This window comes from Pseudophryne corroboree, chromosome 3, assembly GCF_028390025.1.
Source record: "Pseudophryne corroboree isolate aPseCor3 chromosome 3, aPseCor3.hap2, whole genome shotgun sequence".
NCBI lineage: Eukaryota > Metazoa > Chordata > Amphibia > Anura > Myobatrachidae > Pseudophryne > Pseudophryne corroboree.
The window spans coordinates 337,501,942-337,519,399 of NC_086446.1; the positions used below are offsets into that span (position 1 = coordinate 337,501,942).

The following is a 17,458-nucleotide window of genomic DNA, read 5'->3' on the forward strand; positions in this document are numbered from 1 at the left end:
TATACGCCACAGTGGAAAATATTTCCGATATAGGTATACCCTAGGAAGTAGGACAATGAGAGTTGGAGAAGTATCACCAGGATACTGTGCACATATCATACAACCGGATACGTGTACTAGACAGATGGGAGAATTAGGGTTAGGAGAGTTCACATGAAAAATGTGTTACATGGTTTTGACATATTCAGTCCCATATGTTCTCCACGATGATGCATATTTCATATGCGGGAGAAAGGCGTATGAGTGGCTTGCCCCAAACGCAGGGGGATGTTATATTGGAAAGGTACCGCCTGAAGTAATGACTGTATCGCATAACAAAATTAATTTGATTTACGACCCAACCATTGAGACCACGCTGTGATAAAATGTGATTCCACGATCCGTTTCTTTCACCCGTTTCTCCTTTGTTTTTCTCCAAGGTACAAAGACTCGCTTGTAAGAAGGATTTGAAGACCACATTTATACAAAGATTTTTTTTTTTATGGACTATGTTGCCGGCCCCCAATATCCCTAGTGACTTTAATGAAAACGCTAGCCCAGAACTTTAGTGATTTAAAAATTTTATGGACATTGAAACGGCTTTGCTCGCATTATAGCAAAAGCCCAAAGAGACATCAGTCAACATGTACATCGAGACCAGACTTCAGACAAGACTTCAATCGGCGGAATGTAAATTAACCTCACATAATGGTATCTCTACCCCGTAACGACACTTCTTATTTTCACCTCTACAACCTCTAGGTAACGACACACATAGTTGATAGGGAATATAGGCACAGATATCAGCACTCACATATCCCCCCATTCATGTATCATCAACTAAAATGTGCTCCCCCATTTTGTTGCAACCAAAAGCCGAAAAGAGCTCGGTAAAGTTTGACAGCCCATCCACAGGCCCGTAATACGGGATAAGAAGGAATTCAAATGTATACTTCGCAATACCTCGAAGCTTGATTTAAAACACGTACGGCACGATGATACATGACCCCTCAAACATGGATTCATACACACATGCTTCTACTATCTCACTAGGTCATACCTTTTTCCCACCTTCCTCTCTTCTCCCTTACCCAATCATAGAAATGTATTTATACATGACATATATTTTTCTCTTTTTGAACTGTTTTAGGAAGTGGCAGTTATTGATGACTGCCAAAGGGTGGACTGTCAAAGTCAGAAAAATATCACGCTGCACGTTGCCATATATTCACCTCATGCGCGTGCCTGCTGCACGTGCACATTCTCTCCCATGCGTACGGATACTCGCAGCCGCGTGATGGCGCCTCGGCCATGCGCTCGAGCGCGTGGTATGTGCATTTACGGTAGAGTTTGTGTGCGTCTAGCGGGCGACTCAATCGTTAAATAATAACACCAAATAGTATGGTTTATAGATAATGCTCCCCTTAATAATGACTGTAAGTTTGTTTAATGTAAATGGTCGCTGGACAGAGGAATTCCTCTTTGTATGGTACGAAGGGTCAGACAGGGTTTGAACAGCTGTGTCTGGTACCTAACTAAAGAACATTTTAATAGCAACAATCCGGTGTTGGTTAGGTAAAGATTAATCGCTCCTGCGTATAGTTATGGCCATTAGTAGATTCTGGACATTTCATATATTTGCGATTCATTACCCATGCGGCGGGAATCTTCAGATTCCCTCCCACCTGAGCAGTTTGATATAGTCACAGCCCACCTGTTCAAACTAACCTATGACCTTTTGTTATGATGCGAGGAGGCATTCCTGTGTCCAATGAACAATGAGATTATAGGTCCCTTTGTAGTATACTGTATGCAGTGTATATAAGATCAGCCAGCCTGGACAGCTCAGTCTCTCTCACTCCACAAACGGTTTTCATATTGACTAACTCGGAGCTGGTACCAGGACTAGCGCAGCGATCATTCCCAGTGTGTGTAAGTAATTCTCTGTAATCATCTCGCTCTTTGTTTGTATTGGCCACATTCTCTCTCTCTGTTTAGTATAAGATTGTAACGTTATTGTATATTTCTGTCTAGATAATCTGTTAGAATTATGTTAGTTTGTAGTGTATGACTTGTGAACTGTTTACCTTTTTCGATATAACTTAAAAGCTTGTTAGTAAAGGTGTTGGAACCTTAGCACGGTATGGTGTGTTCATTACATTGCAGTGGGTAATAGGAGCGTCTCGATCGCTCAAACAGCTTTAGTATTAACAAGGTTAAGCAGCGTTATATCGCTACAGTGTTTCAGTACAAGGTTTACAGTATAAGAGTATCCTTTCTGTGTGTTACATTCAAGGTTTACTGATTGTCATCTTGTGAGCGTCTGCGCCGCTCGTGATCTCCTCGTGGTCTCGAGCGTCCGCTACGCTGGTAGCGTAGCATTACGGTAGTCGCTCGCCTATAGCGTGCTCGACACCAAGCGTAAGCTGTGAGCGAGCGTGCCGCATGTGCGTCTCGATCACGGCCGAGCGTATGCTACGCTGAGTGCGTACCCTTATGGTACCCCATACGCCAATTGCGTACTTAGTCTCTTACCCATATAATGAAGGTTATAAGGTAATCAAAATCAGCATTATCAAGTAATAGGCGCGATCGTGAAGAGACCCGTTTTGGCGCCCAAATGGGTCTCATTACACGCATATCAGCTCGCTACCTCCGGGCGTAGAGAGCTAAAATGAAGTTGTCGCGCCTGTTGGCTGTAACATTAGAATACCGCCAGTGGGCGCGATAGGGGGCGGGAGGGAGGGGGGAGAACATTTGATCTGGCCCTTTGTCTCTGCTCCCTGCTTAGCCTCTATCCAGTCCAGGTTCCTACAAGACATAGTCTGCCACATGCAGGTCTCGACTCTGACGGACAACAGTTCTCTAGGACATAACTCATGTATGTCTGCAATAGGATGTGGCGTATCTGTTATGTGTGCAAGGCATAGGCATTCACAGTAGCCAACACAGGGGTGCCACTCTGGGATTTCCCACCTCCGCTGCATTATGGTTCACTTTCCCCGTCCAGGACATAGACTGCTTGCCTGGGCGGCCCAGGTGAGCGGTCTATTTCCCACAGCAAGGGCTGGAGGTGGTAGCCTGTTAGCCAACAGGGGGGGGGGGGGGGGAAATCCCAGAGTGGCACCCGCATGTCAGCTCCTGCGCACACCTGTGGTGCAAGGTGTATGTTGCACATCACGGGCACCTGGGTCGAGTGATCTACACCACACACTGATACACTGACTCAGGTACTAACATAGCTGCGATTCATTTTAAGTACCAATGTTCTGTACTTTTCACATGCGCCGGACCCGTACTATGCATGTACAGTACAGGTCTGCGACATCGGACTCAGATCAGCACCAGACTGTCAGTGATTGACAGCCTGCTGCCATTTGGGGGCAGGGAGGGTGCAGTCACAGACTCTGTTGGAGTGATGAGGCCAGGATCTTACTCAGAAAATAAATTTCCTGGCCTCTTAGTTGGAAGTGCGGCGGCAGGCTTTTGTGACCACATGGTGTCACAGGAAGGGCAGCCATTGGGGAAGGGGGGGGTGCTGGTGTCCCGGGCCCTTACAGAAAGGGAGGCCCACCCCTTGCTCCTACCACCAATATCTGTAGTGCTGCACTAGTGTGTGAATTGGCAGCAGACTGATCCCCAGGGAGTACTTCATAAAACAAGCCTTATCAGCGCATCAGCTCTCTGGGGGCCTAATTCAGACCTGATCGCTCGTTAGCAGTTTTTTGCAGCACTGCGATCACATAGTCGCCGCCCGCTGGGGAGTGTATTTTAGCTGTGCAAGTCTGCGAACGCATGTGCAGCCGAGCGGTACAAAAAGATCTTTTGCAGTTTCTGAGTTGCCCAGGACTTACTCAGCCGCTGTGATCACTTCAGCCTGTCCAGTACCGGAATTGACGTCAGACACCCGCCCTGCAAACGCTTGGACACGCCTGCGCATCCCCAACCATTCCCTGAAAACAGTCAGTTGCCAGCCACAAACGCCCTCTTCCTGTCAATCTCCTTGCGATCGGCTGTGCGAATGGATTCTTCGTAAAACCCATCGCACAGCAACGATCCGCTTTGTACCCGAGCTCTGGGCCTGTGCATTGCGGTGCATACGCATGCGCAGTTCTGACCTGGTCGCAGCGCAGCGAATAAAGCTAGCGTGCGATCAGGTCCGAATTACCCCCTATAAACCGTTCCTGTAGATCCGGAACACTCCACCTATATGTATGACATTACATAGAGGTGGAGCGGTGCTGCAGAATCTCTTTTTGGGAGGGAGGGGCTCTATATTTTGTAAGTCCCGAGTCCCACAATTTCTGATGGCAGCTCTGGTCACGGGTGATCACATGCTGCATCCTAGGAGGCAGCATGGATCACTAATGCATTAACATATTAGTGCTATCGCTGCTGCTTCCTTGTGCTTTGTTCAGGATTATGGCACTGCTGCCATTTTCCAAGAGATATGCAGCACAGTGCCGTAATCTTCAGCCCATTGTCCTGTGCCTCTGCCAATAGGTCCTCTGTATCTTGTAGGAGAGGATCTTGGCCTCCCAGGATTGCAATGGAGACGAACTAGCACCAAGAGGCCAACCAGTTGGTTACGTCACAATATATTACACACATAAATTGCTCTGCACTGGAAGTTGATTAATGTGGAGCATGATATGTAAACATCTTGGTGGGGTTTAATTTTTTTCTGCTTTGGTTCAGTTCAGTTCTGCAGGGAGATTGTCAGCATAGAAACCTGGCCTGCAGAATGAACTGATGATTGGAAGGTGATTGATCAAGAAATATCAAGCGCAAACAATCTCCTAAAAGCCCCCATACATCAGAAATCAATTAGGGCAATTTGGCATTTTGCAGATGATTGTGCAAATAAATCTGCAATGTATGGGGTTCACAGATCGCGGATTCAGAACAAAAATCGATTGGGATTGTAAAATCAGATTGTCCAACATGTTGGATTTCGCAGATCAATTGGGGCTGTAGATTGCTAGTGTATGGTAACACTCAGCAGATTTGCACACCATTTCTAGTAAACTGATGAGCCTTTCAGGATTGGCAGATATGTACATGCTGAAAATGATCAGCAAATCCCTGAAAAATATCTGTAATGTATGGGTGCAGATCGGTGGTTTGGGGTATCTTTAAATCTGGGGGGGGAAATCTCAGAATCTGCAAAAAATAATAATTGGTGATGTATGGGGGCCTTAATACCAAACACATCAGAAACTCACCCTCAAATTGTTCTTTTCATCAACAGGCTTCTCCAGTAATATTTCCATTTCCCTCCTTTCTGAGCATAATTTCTGATCTTTATCTATGTACCTGAGAATAATGAACGGGTTATGTATATATACACACACAATATATGATCAACCAGCTGCACACAAAAAGACATGGGCAAAGAAAGATAGCAAATAGAGCCCTTTGTCTTTTACAGAATGTTAACTGAATAGTTCTTACAATATACAGGTTGAGTATCCCATATCCAAATATTCCGAAATACGGAATATTACGAAATACGGACTTTTTTGAGTGAGAGTGAGATAGTGAAATCTTTGTTTTTTGATGGCTCAATGTACACAAACTTTGTTTAATACACAAAGTTATTAAAACTATTGTATTAAATGACCTTCAGGCTGTGTGTATAAGGTGTACATGAAACATAAATGAATTGTGTGAATGTAGACACACTTTGTTTAATGCACAAAGTTACAAAAAATATTGGCTAAAATGACCTTCAGGCTGTGTGTATAAGGTGTATATGTAACAAAAATGCATTCTGTGCTTAGATTTAGGTCCCATCGCCATGATATCTCACTATGGTATGCAATTATTCCAAAATACGGAAAAATCCGATATCCAAAATACCTCTGGTCCCAAGCATTTTGGATAAGGGAGACTCAACCTGTATTTGAGGAAAATGTACGTATTCATAATAACACTGGTACAGATTTTGCCATAGATAGTTTGAGGGTTTACCTCCATTGATGGCTGTAAAGTGCCAGGTCTATTTACTAAGCCTTGGATGGAGATAAAGTGGGCGGAGATAAAGTACCAGCCAATCAGTTCCTAACTGCCATCTCACAGACTGGGTTTGAATAATGACAGCTGGGAGCTGATTGGCTGGTGCTTTATTTTCCAGCCACTTTATCTCCATAGTAAATAGACCCCAACGTGGTAATACTAATACTGCTGCATTATGATAAATTGTGGCCTGTCACAAGCCTGATGGTAAGGGTAAGGAACAGAGATTGAGTTTCATGCTGTTGCACAGCAGGTCTTTCCAGCACAAAGAAATCACAGGTGTATGTGATGGATGTCTCTGCAGAAGCGAAACGGGTTAAAGATGGGGAGCTGTGATGTCACTATGGGGTTGACTGAAAGGCATCACTGAAAAGACTATGGGGGTCATTTCGAGTTGATCGCTCGCTAGCAGTTTTTAGCAGCCGTGCAAACGCATTGTCGCCGCCCACCGGGGAGTGTATTTTCGCTTTGCAGAAGTGCGAACGCCTGTGCAGCAGAACGCCTGCAAAAACATTTCGTGCAAAACAAGACGAGCCCTATACTTAATCTTCGTGTGCGTTGATTCTAACGTTGGAGGGTTGGCTTTTGACGTCACACACCCGCCCAGCGTTTTCCCTGGCACGCCTGCATTTTTCCAAACACTCCCTGAAAACGGTCAGTTGACACCCAGAAACGCCCCTTTCCTGTCAATCTTCTTGCGGCCGCCAGTGCGAATGAAAATGTTGCTAGAACCTGTGCAAAACCACAAAGGACTTTGTACCCGTACGTTGCGCGTGTGCATTGCGGTGCATACACATGTGCAGAAATGCAGATTTTTAGCCTGATTGCTGCGCTGTGAATAACGGAAGCTAGCGATCAACTCGGAATGACCCCCTATATTGTAACAGTGTCAGACTGGGGCATAAAGGGGCCCACTAGGTGAATGCAGTGGTAGGGGCCCATGTTTAGCGGTGCGGACAGTCTCCTGAGGGGAACTGGCCAGCTGCCACAGATGTTTTACTAACCATTACAGCATGCATGGCCCTTTAGTACATCTATATGGGAAATAGGGCTCCGGTATGTAATACTGGCGGTCGAGATCCCAGCAGTCAGAAGGCCACCGAAGGCGCACACAAAATAGTTTTTTTTATGTCTGTGGGGGAGGGGGGGCTGGGAGGGGCATTTTTGAATGTCAATGGGTGGGGGGCATTTCTTTTAATGCTCGCACTTGGAGCCAAATTGTCTACAAACAGCCCTGATCCCAACCAACACACCCCACACCAACTCTATCTCTCTGTATTTCTCTCTGTCTCTCTATATCTTACTGTATATAGTAAAACATGTTGAACTAATGCATTGTATATTACAATGTAATAATACTGTTTTATAATATGTGAACTTTATTGAGACTCAATTGTTTTGTAAATACACTACTTTTCTACATTAGGTGTGCAATTGTTCTTGAATAGAATTATACTAGTGACTAAAAGGTATATAACAACCTTGTGAGTAAGTTATTAAAAGGCATATAATTAGTTATTCATTATGAAAAGTTATGAAATGTTAAAATAGTATATTTGCTTTAAGAATATGGTATTATTATTGGGAAGGAAACAAACACACTTTTACAGAATACATTAGTTTGTGTTAGAGAGGAGCAGCAGCAGGACAATTAACGAATGACAAAAAGTCAGCTGAAAGACGTGTGAGAACCATACTGCTCAACATTTCACACCTATGACTTATGATGTGGCCACGCCTCTGGGGTTGTGCCTAGCATGCCTTTTCTCCCCTTCAACCATCCACTCACTGCTGCACGCACCAATGGCATGAGATCATGTAAAGGCCCGTACACACTGGTCGATATATCGGCCGTTCTCCTGAACGGCCGATATATCGCGGGACCGTTGGCCAGTGTGTACGGCCGATACGTCTGTGAACTCCGTCGTTCATAGACGTATCGCGTCGGCCGCGCAGCACAGCCGACGGCCAATATATCTACCGATATATTGGCGCGTCGCTGTGTGTGTACGGGGCGGTCGGCGGTGATTGACAGGTGAACTGGGCGGGCGTGTGTACACGCCCGCCCAGTTCATGACGTCAGTCCCCGACGGATCGAGCAGTGTGTATGCTGAACACACTGCTCGATCCGTCCATAGATATATCTGCAGATCAACTGATCTGCAGATATATCTGTTAGTGTGTACCCACCTTAACTGTTGACGGCTGCTCTGCCACCAACTAGTTATGTTTACTGCATGTCCCATCCAGTCGCATCCCCCCCTCTCCCAAAGTAAGGGTGCCAAAGCAGGCCCCAGTATTGTTGGCAGCAAGAGTGGCCAGGCAACGGGTCACATAGTCCATAAACATATTGTAAATAATTATAATTAATCATAACATTTCAGTTATCACCATGAACAGAATGAGATAGAAAGTTAAATGTGGTATGTTGAACTTAAGGCTTCTCCGTGCAGTCGCCATGCAGAGCCACACATTTCTGCCAGCGTTTCTTGACCTTCCGCAGCTCTTTATTACAGATGTTCTGGGATTGCCTCGAGAACCACTGTTCCACTTCCAGAATGACATCACTTGTGTTGTCAAATCGCCTACCCCAATGTGGCATCTTCATCTCAGGGAAGAGTAAGAAGTCGCTGGGTGCGAGATCAGGTGAATAGGGGGAGATGGGGCAACATTTCATAGCAACACCTGTCGACTTCCACAGAGGGTGCTTGGCCGGAATGTGCATGTGCATTGTCGGCTAGCAGACGGATGCCTTTGATGATCAAATCACAGTATTTTTCTTCCACAGCATCTTACAATTTCTGCAGAAGGGTGCAGTAACAAGCAGTGATGATGGTCTGACCCCTCAGAAAGGTAATCGGTTAGGATTATGCCACGACAGTCCCAAATAATGGACTGCTTGACCTTCCCTGCAGATTTCTGCACCCTAGCCTTTTTGGGAGGGGGGAATGGGTGTTGCTCATTTCTTTGGTCTCAGGATAGTACAGGTAGACCCAGCATTCATCTATAGTCTTGAGACATGCAAAGAAATTCTCTTCATCCTGCTCCATCAGTATCAATATCTGCTACAAAAGGTCACATCGAGTTTGCTTGTAAAATGGGGTCAGCAAGCGGGAAACCCATCATGTTGACCCTTTAGACATGTGCAGTTGCTCATGCATAATCTTCCACACACTTCCATAACTAAAACCAACTTCTTTCATGATCATTTCAAAGGATAGTTGTCTGTCTTCAAGGACAAGAGCCTCCACTTTCTTCACTGTGTCATGATCATCTGTAATTGAGGGTCTCCAAGATCGAGGCTCATCTGAGAGCGAAGTGTCCAGTTTGAAAGATCTTTTCCCACCTTACAACAGTGTTATATGATGGACTTTCATCACCATAAACAGCCATGTGTTATGATCCACAAGCAGTGGTTCATTCCAGTTTTCTTTCTGTTCATGAATTTTATGTTATATTTCTGTTTGCATGCCAGGATTTCTCTTGTACTTGTTTAGAAGACTCTTGGTGGCCGCCAGTGGCGAGTCTGTGTAACAGCAGCCTGTTTTCTATGTGTTAAGCCTCACCTGTCAGATAATTTGGTCATTATGTGGTGAGTCTGTGTACTGCAGTCTGGCTCTTGTCTGTGTAACCTCACCTGCCAGTATTTTGGCCATTACCTTGTGCCTGGCTTCCAGCCATCCTGATTGGGGCGTGCTTCCCTTATTACCCAGCTAGCCCTGCAGTCCAGCGCCTGTGATAGAAGTTTGTTATTGTACCTGTATGTTCCAGTTCTTGGTTAGCTTCCTGCAAAATTGTTCCTGGTCCCTGTCAGCAGTTCCTGGTCCCTGTCAGCAGCTTCCTGTGAAGCCTGTCTTCCTGACTCTGGTGTGTTCCTGCATCCAGCTTGTGTACTCCAGTGTTCTGTGTCCAGTTTCCTGAGTCCTGTCTGAGGGATCGTTTCCTGCTGTCCTCCAAGTTGCCTTCCAGTAGAGTGGTCTGGTATCCGAAGCCTCTGGATTCCGGTCGTTTCCTGCGCACACCTTTCGTGGTGTCGTGAGTAGTGGCTCTGCCGCACTTTATGGCTGAAGCCGTATTTTCTTTATTTTTGGTTGTATCATTTTTGCGGAGATTTCTGCATTGCTGTCCTCGCCTTATTACGACGGGTTCGTATTTGTCAGTTAGGCTGCATTACTTGATTTGCTGTTGTTCCAGGCGGCCGTGCCGCACATAAACTACTTTGTTATTTTTTGTATCCTTCTGTGTTTTAGTCGTGTCAATCTTAGTTAGTTTTCCCCTTGTTCTCCTTGGTCTCGGTTAATGTCTTGTCTCCCATTAAGACCAGGGGGCATCGGAGTCTGGGCGGACCTAATTCGCCCATTCAAACACGGCTGCCGTGGGCACAAGAAACCATAGTCTTGCAGGCGTTAATCAACCACTGGGAAGGACAACGGAGTCAGGGATTTTTGTTAGGGGAAGCTGCGTATCTCGGTTCTATTGCAGCTTCACGTATCTGTACTCGGAACCCTTCTACTGCCACCCAATCTCTTGGGTTCCAAGTACGTTGAACATAACACCACCATTTCATCATGGATCTAGTGAGCGCTGTTACCCTTTAAATGGAGGAACTGGATAACACTGCAGGCTTCAATTTTGTCCGTCATGCAGGTTACTGACATCTACCAGCTCCTCAAATGAACCAAGTTGACATAAGTAGCTTTAATTTACAACATCATGCACATAAGGATCAGTGATTCTGTTGATCAGAGTACATCCAGATATCTCAATAACTTCATGGTGATAATTAAAACTTTATGATACCCTTTCAAATTAATGAAGAAGAGTGGTAATTTATTTAGAACATTGTAAAATTGGTGGCACATCAGGGATTTAGAACAAGGTCCACAAATATATTTTACTATATGGTAACTAAATTAAGTGATTCATTACTAGTTCGTTCCGAAGCCTGAATGACAGCAATTGGCAAGGAAGATTATTGCAGGGGGATCTTTCAGGCAAGAGAGGGCTGCCCATTGGCTAGATAAGGCAGTGGATGACCAGACCAATCACAAATTCTGTAGTATCCATTTTAAATGCCCTATTGTTTTAATGAGCTCTGAGCACACCAGACATAACATGACTGAAGTGGGTCAGACATTGACACTAATTAAGCTGAAATAGTATTATATGTATTTGTTATGCAGAGCAGAAGTCAATTCCAGACTACTGTATTAAAATAATAAACACGTCACTCAGACCTCACTGCCTGCTGTAATTATACATATAAAATCAAGCTATTTACAGACAGTCAACAATTGAACACAATGGGCCGAATTCATGTTTTTTCGCAAATGCATATGCAGCTGTGTTTTCTTAGGTTACGGAACTGATAATCGTCGCAGCCCAGGAACGACGCCCACTAGAGCCTGGCAAAGTCCTCTACAGTTGCATACACATATGCAGCAACGACACAATAACGAGGAACATCGACTCCTACGGTTGATCTAAGTTTACGCAGACAGGCCGTGGCAGTAATAATGCTGGCGCCATGATCTCAGCTGAAGGCAGATACACGCCTTGAAAATGGTCATGGTACGCTTGCATTTTTGCCACCACTTCCATATTAACTCCCCAAATGGTCCCTTTCTGTCAATTACTCTGCACATAAAAGGTCAGTGCGAGCGAGATCGCAAAGGTACCTTGGTGCTTGCACAGTATGGTCATGGCACATGCGCAGTCTGCTGATAATTGCTCCGTTACAAAAATATTGGCATGCGTACAAAAATGACTTAGGCCCAATATACATACAACATATATATACAACCATAATCTATGTATACACACTGTGACAACTCTGACTCCAGCTTCTTCCTTTCTTCTTCAAGGAGCTTCACTTGATTTTGCAGCTTCTAACAAACAGGAGAAAGAGTATTTGCTACAATGTAGGAACCAAAAATCAATGCGCATATAGGGGGTCATTCCGAGTTGTTCGCTCGCTAGCAGATTTTAGCAGCATTGCACACGCTAGGCCGCCGCCCTCTGGGAGTGCATCTTAGCTTTGCAGAATTGCGAACGAAAGATTAGCAGAATTAGCAGTTTCTGAGTAGCTCGAGACTTACTCCTACACTGCGATCAGCTCAGCCCATTTCGTTCCTGGTTTGACGTCACAAACACGCCCTGCGTTCGGCCAGCCACTCCCCCGTTTCTCCAGACACTCCCGCGTTTTATCCTGGCACGCCTGCGTTTTTCCGCACACTCTCAGAAAACGGTCAGATTCCTCCCAGAAAAACCCACTTCCTGTCAATCACACTACGATCACTTCAACGATGGAAATTCTTCGTTCGGACGTGAGTAAATCTACTAAGTTTTGTGCTAAAATACTTAGCGCATGCGCACTGCGTACCATGCGCATTTTCGCCTTAATCGCTCCGTTGCGAAAATCGGCAACGAGCGAACAACTCGGAATGACCCTCATTATACTGAAGAGTGGAACAGTAGACCTGGGAGTAAATTTACTAAAAGGTCAATTTTAATCAACTGAATTAATCAAAACTGTGGCAGGGCACGCTGGGATGTGTAGTTACACAACAACTGGAGTGCCACAGACTGCCTACCCCCTAAGACATGAAACTCCTGAACCCCTCAACCCCCATTCCAAACACAAATTTCCAGAAGTATAAGTTCTGCTCAACTCATAATTTGGATTCAAGTTGTGCACGTGTCACTAGTTTTTATCTTTGGACCACAATGATCGGTTGGTCCCCATATTCAGTTTCAGGTTGGTACTAATTCTGGATGATATGAGGCCTCCCTCCTGCGCAAATACTGGCAGCGACTAGCAGCCCTCTCCACCATAAATTGCGCCCTCCTCCTCCTCATAAAATATATGTGCAGTATAGTGCACAGTGTGACAAGCTGCATCATGATCTCACTGGCTGCATTAAACATCTGTAAAGCAGAAAGAATCACGAGCTCCGGCATACACACTGGTACTCCCCCCGGCCATGACTACAACAATGCTGTGAGAAGGCCCCACTCCTTCCTTTGCTTTCCTATTGTGACCTCATCTATGTGAGCCAGGCCAGAAAAATGTCCATTTCTAATGAAATACATATGTATTTGCAGGGATTTCCCGGGATCAGTGTGAATGGGGCTGTCCCGGGTCGATCCCAGGTCTAAGTGTTGTCTGAAAGGGGTCAATCCCGGGATGCGTCCCGGAATACATCCCGGAACACATTCCCGGGTGTGACCCGGCTCTGCCAGTCTGAAAGGGGTATGATTAGCCTTGTTCATGGCTTACCAATGACCCTTGGAAACCCTGGACTGGATCGCATTACACCATGTTGTTTACTGCTACATTTCTGCACAAACCTGCTGCCCCACGTTAACCTCATGTGAAAGCATGCTAAGCACAGTTTTGCTCTGTTAGATTGCAGAGTTTATTATAATTATTCTGATAAGCAGTGATTAGTACTATAGAGTATGCACCTGCATTATATTTTTTCTGTGTGGACCTACAAGTCTCGGGATGATATCACCTCTTGTTATGTTTGGAATTAGGATGTGCAGTCCAAGGTCATGTCCCAAAAGTGAGCACTTTTGCTGTGGGTCCTTGTCCCACAATTATAATTGTGCTATATTCACTATCTCTTCCCCCAGTGAATTCATCTGGAACATGTTTTTAAGTCTAATGCATTTCAGTTTCCTTATTTCTTCCCAATTATGGGCCTAATTCAGTAAGGATAGCAAATTCTCCTAATTAGCAGAATTTGCTATCCTTTGTATCGCATGCTGGGGGCCACTCATTGCTGGGCAAGGCCGCCCGGCATGCTGACCGGAGCCTCCCCCACTTTTTATCAAGCAGAAAATGCGAAGCATCGCAATTTCTGCTTGTTAGCAGAAATTGTTGAAGCCTCTTGCCGGCGCAGCTTAGCTGCGACTGCAGGAGACGTGCCGCCATCTTCCTGCTGCCTGTGACTTCACGTAGCCGCCGTGATCATGACCCTGACACGTCCCCACTCAGCCACCTCCGCAACACACCGTCTCCTCCCTGGAAATGGAGCATGTCCCCCACCCCGCGCCCGCCTCTCCCTGATTGACAGGCAGAGGCAATCGCATTTTCTGCCCCCTATCCCCCCCCCCCCCCCCACACACACACACACAGAAAATGCGGGCACATGCATCTTTTTCTCCGAAATTACAATTGGGCATGCATCTTTTTCTCCGAAATTACAGTTGGGTCGTTTATTGCGCTCCAGCCTGAATTAGGCCCTATATCAGCACACAGTCAGGGAGGTGTTCAGACATGTATAGAACAACAAATAAGGATTCCCAGTGCCATTGCTGCTCCAGACCATTTTGTTTATCATTGAATTGATAAACTTTTGGATCGCCCTAGCCCTTAACAATCACTTTTTTTTGGGTATTCTATACAAATGATTCTACTACACCATGATCTTATTAATGCAAAAGAAATACACCACCCTGAATTTATACAGTATTGTATTTGTGCTTACCTGGGAACATTCCATTAATTCTATATTTGTAGTTTTTAATGTCTCAGTATCCGTAAGTTCTTTGCTCAGTTTCTCTTCTTTGCTCCGCAACCTGTAAAAATTGGTAGGAATGTATACTGGGAATATAAGCACTTCCAATACCACATACTCCCACAAAGGATATTGGACCTTATTCAGTAAGAGTAGCAGATTCTGCTTTTTAGAAGAATCTGCTACTCTTGCAATCGCATACTGGGGGATGCCCATCGCAGGGCAAGGCCGCCTAACGTCGGCCACCAACTGCGATCACGCTTTAATTGCGATCGTGCCACAGAAACTATGGAACCTGGCTGCGATGACAGGAGATCTGCCTTCAGTTTTTCGATTGGAGCTGCTACATGTGATGACACGCAACCACCCCAAAAACACCACTAACACGCCCACGTTTCCCCGGCGTCACCCTAAAAACGCTCCTTCACCGGCATTAACCGCATTAACTGCTTACGTACACACAAGAAGGAGCATGCGTGTATGCACAGTGGTGGCTTCTCAGAAATTGCGGTCGTATCACGTTTGCGATGCGACCTGAATTAGGTGAATTGATGCGTGTTTAGACGCACATCAGTTGCACCATAAAAAAAATTGCCCCCCTTCCTCCTTGGCTTACCTCTCCGGCTGTCTGGCCTCCGCTCGTTCGGGATCCCGGCTGTCGGGATTCCAGTGACGGAATTCCGAGAAGTGTCAAGATTACGGCATCAGCATTTAGAATGTGTGTACATGTGATAGGGAATATAGACTGTAAGCGCTACTGGGGCAGGGACTGATGAGAATGGCCAAATATTCTCTGTAAAGCGCTGCGGAATATGTGTGCGCTATATAAATAACTGGTGATAATAATATCATCATTGTGTATGGTTCTGGATCAGACCCATAGTCTGAAGGCTGGCATAATACAAATATTTAGTAGACCTACTACACTTTTCACAGAAATAAAAGTTACATCGGTTGTAAATGGTCTGTAGGTAGCAAAACCACTTTTCTCCTAGATCGACGAATATCTCAAATGGGTTCCTGGGGGAAATGCATGCAAACAACCACTGCAATTCTCATTGACACTTAAAACACTTACTTCTGTACATCAAGCTCCAAAGACTGAATGATTTTGTTCATCTTCGCTTTTTCCTCCTCAAGCTCTTTCATTTGATTTTCCTAAGGTATACAAATTAGTAATGAATGTGACAATGTTTCCCAGTATCCAAAAGCAAAACATATCAAAGCAGAAGTACACCTGTTATCTACAATGTTCTCTGATGTGGGAAGGACTCAATGTCATTTCAGGTAAACACCCTTCCTGGAAAATTGTCTACTCTCCCTGGAGATCTTACCCAAAACTCAGAGTCTAGCTGGTGTTCCTGGAGATTTGTCAACTACTGTATAATATATATTACATGTAAACACAGTAATTTTCATATTATGGGAAAATCTGTGTACACAGTGTCTTGCAAAAATGTTGAACACCCTAAGAAGTCAGCAGATTTGTCTGTATAATCATAAATCCACAGACTGTTCTAGACGGTATGTTTACTGTGAATACATAGTCTCTGACAGTACATTTTGAAACTCATAATTCATTAGTTATCTATAGATAAAAAAAATAAAAAATAAAATAACAAATTAAAAATGCTGCTTGAATAAGTATTCAATCCCTGTGTTGCCTATGCTCCAGGTTTAAAAAGATACAGTGCAAGACTAATTGAAAGCCAAGTGTTTGGGCAATATCATATACAGTGCATCAAGAAAGTATTCACAGCTCTTCACTTTTTCCACATGTTATTATGTTACAGCCTTATTCTAAAATTGAATAAACTCATTTTTGTCCTCAAAATTCTACACACAATACCCCATAATGACAACGTGAAAAAAGTGTGAGATTTTTGGAAATTTATTGAAAATAAAAAAACGAAGAAATCACATGTACATAAGTATTCAAAGCCTTTGCCATGAAGCTCAAAATTGAGCTCAGGTACATCCTGTTTCCACTGATCATCGTTGAGATGTTCCTACAGCTTAATCGGAGTCTACCTGTGGTAAATTCAGTTGATTGGACATGATTTGGAAAGGCACACACCTGTCTATATAAAGTCCCACACTTGACAGTGCATGTCTGAGCACAAACCAAGCATGAAGTCAAAGGAATTGTCTGTAGACCTCAGAGACAGGATTGTCTTGAGGCACAAATCTGGGGAAGGGCACAGAAAAATATCTGCTGCTTTGAAGGTTCCAATGAGCACAGTGGCCTCCATCATCCGTAAATGGAAGAAGTTTGGAACCACAAGGACTCTTCTTAGAGCTGGCCCGCCGTCTAAACTGAGCAATCGGGAGAGAAGGGCCCTAGTCAGGGATGTGACCACGAACCTGATGGTCACTCTGTCAGAGCTAAAGCATTCCTCTGTGGAGAGAGGAGAACTTTCTAGAAGGACAACCATCTCTGTAGCAATCCACCAATCAGGCCTGTATGGTAGAGTGGCCAGACGGAAGCCACTCCTTAGTAAAAAGCACATGGCAGCCCGTCTGGAGTTTGCCAAAATGCACTTGAAGGACTCTCAGACCATAGGAAACAAAATTCTCTGGTCTGATGAGACAGAAATTGAACTCTTTGGCGTGAATGCCAGGCGTCATGTTTGGAGGAAACCAGGCACCGCTCATCACCAGGCCAATACCATCCCTACAGTGAAGCATGGTGGTGGCAGCATCATGCTGTGGGGATGTTTTTCAGCAGCAGGAACAGGGAGACTATTCAGGATAGAGGGAAAGATGAATGCAGCAATGTACAGAGACATCCTAGATGAAAACCTGCTCCAGAGCGCTCTTTACCTCATACTGGGGCGACGGTTCATCTTTCAGCAGGACAACGACCCTAAGCACACAGCCAAGATATCAAAGGAGTGGCTCCAGGACAACTCTGTAAATGTCCTTGAGTGGCCCAG

General features: G+C 44.9%; 1 protein-coding gene across 2 annotated transcripts in view; it reads right to left on the minus strand.

The window, feature by feature from the left end:
- The window catches only part of CALCOCO2 (calcium binding and coiled-coil domain 2), a 171,878-nt gene that overhangs the window by 93,146 nt on the left and 61,274 nt on the right, over positions 1-17,458 (minus strand). For both annotated transcript variants that reach the window (XM_063959598.1, XM_063959599.1), the window contains exons 7-10: positions 15,601-15,680; positions 14,493-14,583; positions 11,821-11,885; positions 5,205-5,295 (exon numbers count right to left, since the gene is read on the minus strand). In XM_063959598.1, coding sequence (XP_063815668.1) covers positions 5,205-5,295; positions 11,821-11,885; positions 14,493-14,583; positions 15,601-15,680 — 327 coding nt within the window. The remainder of the gene's footprint in view (positions 1-5,204; positions 5,296-11,820; positions 11,886-14,492; positions 14,584-15,600; positions 15,681-17,458) is intronic.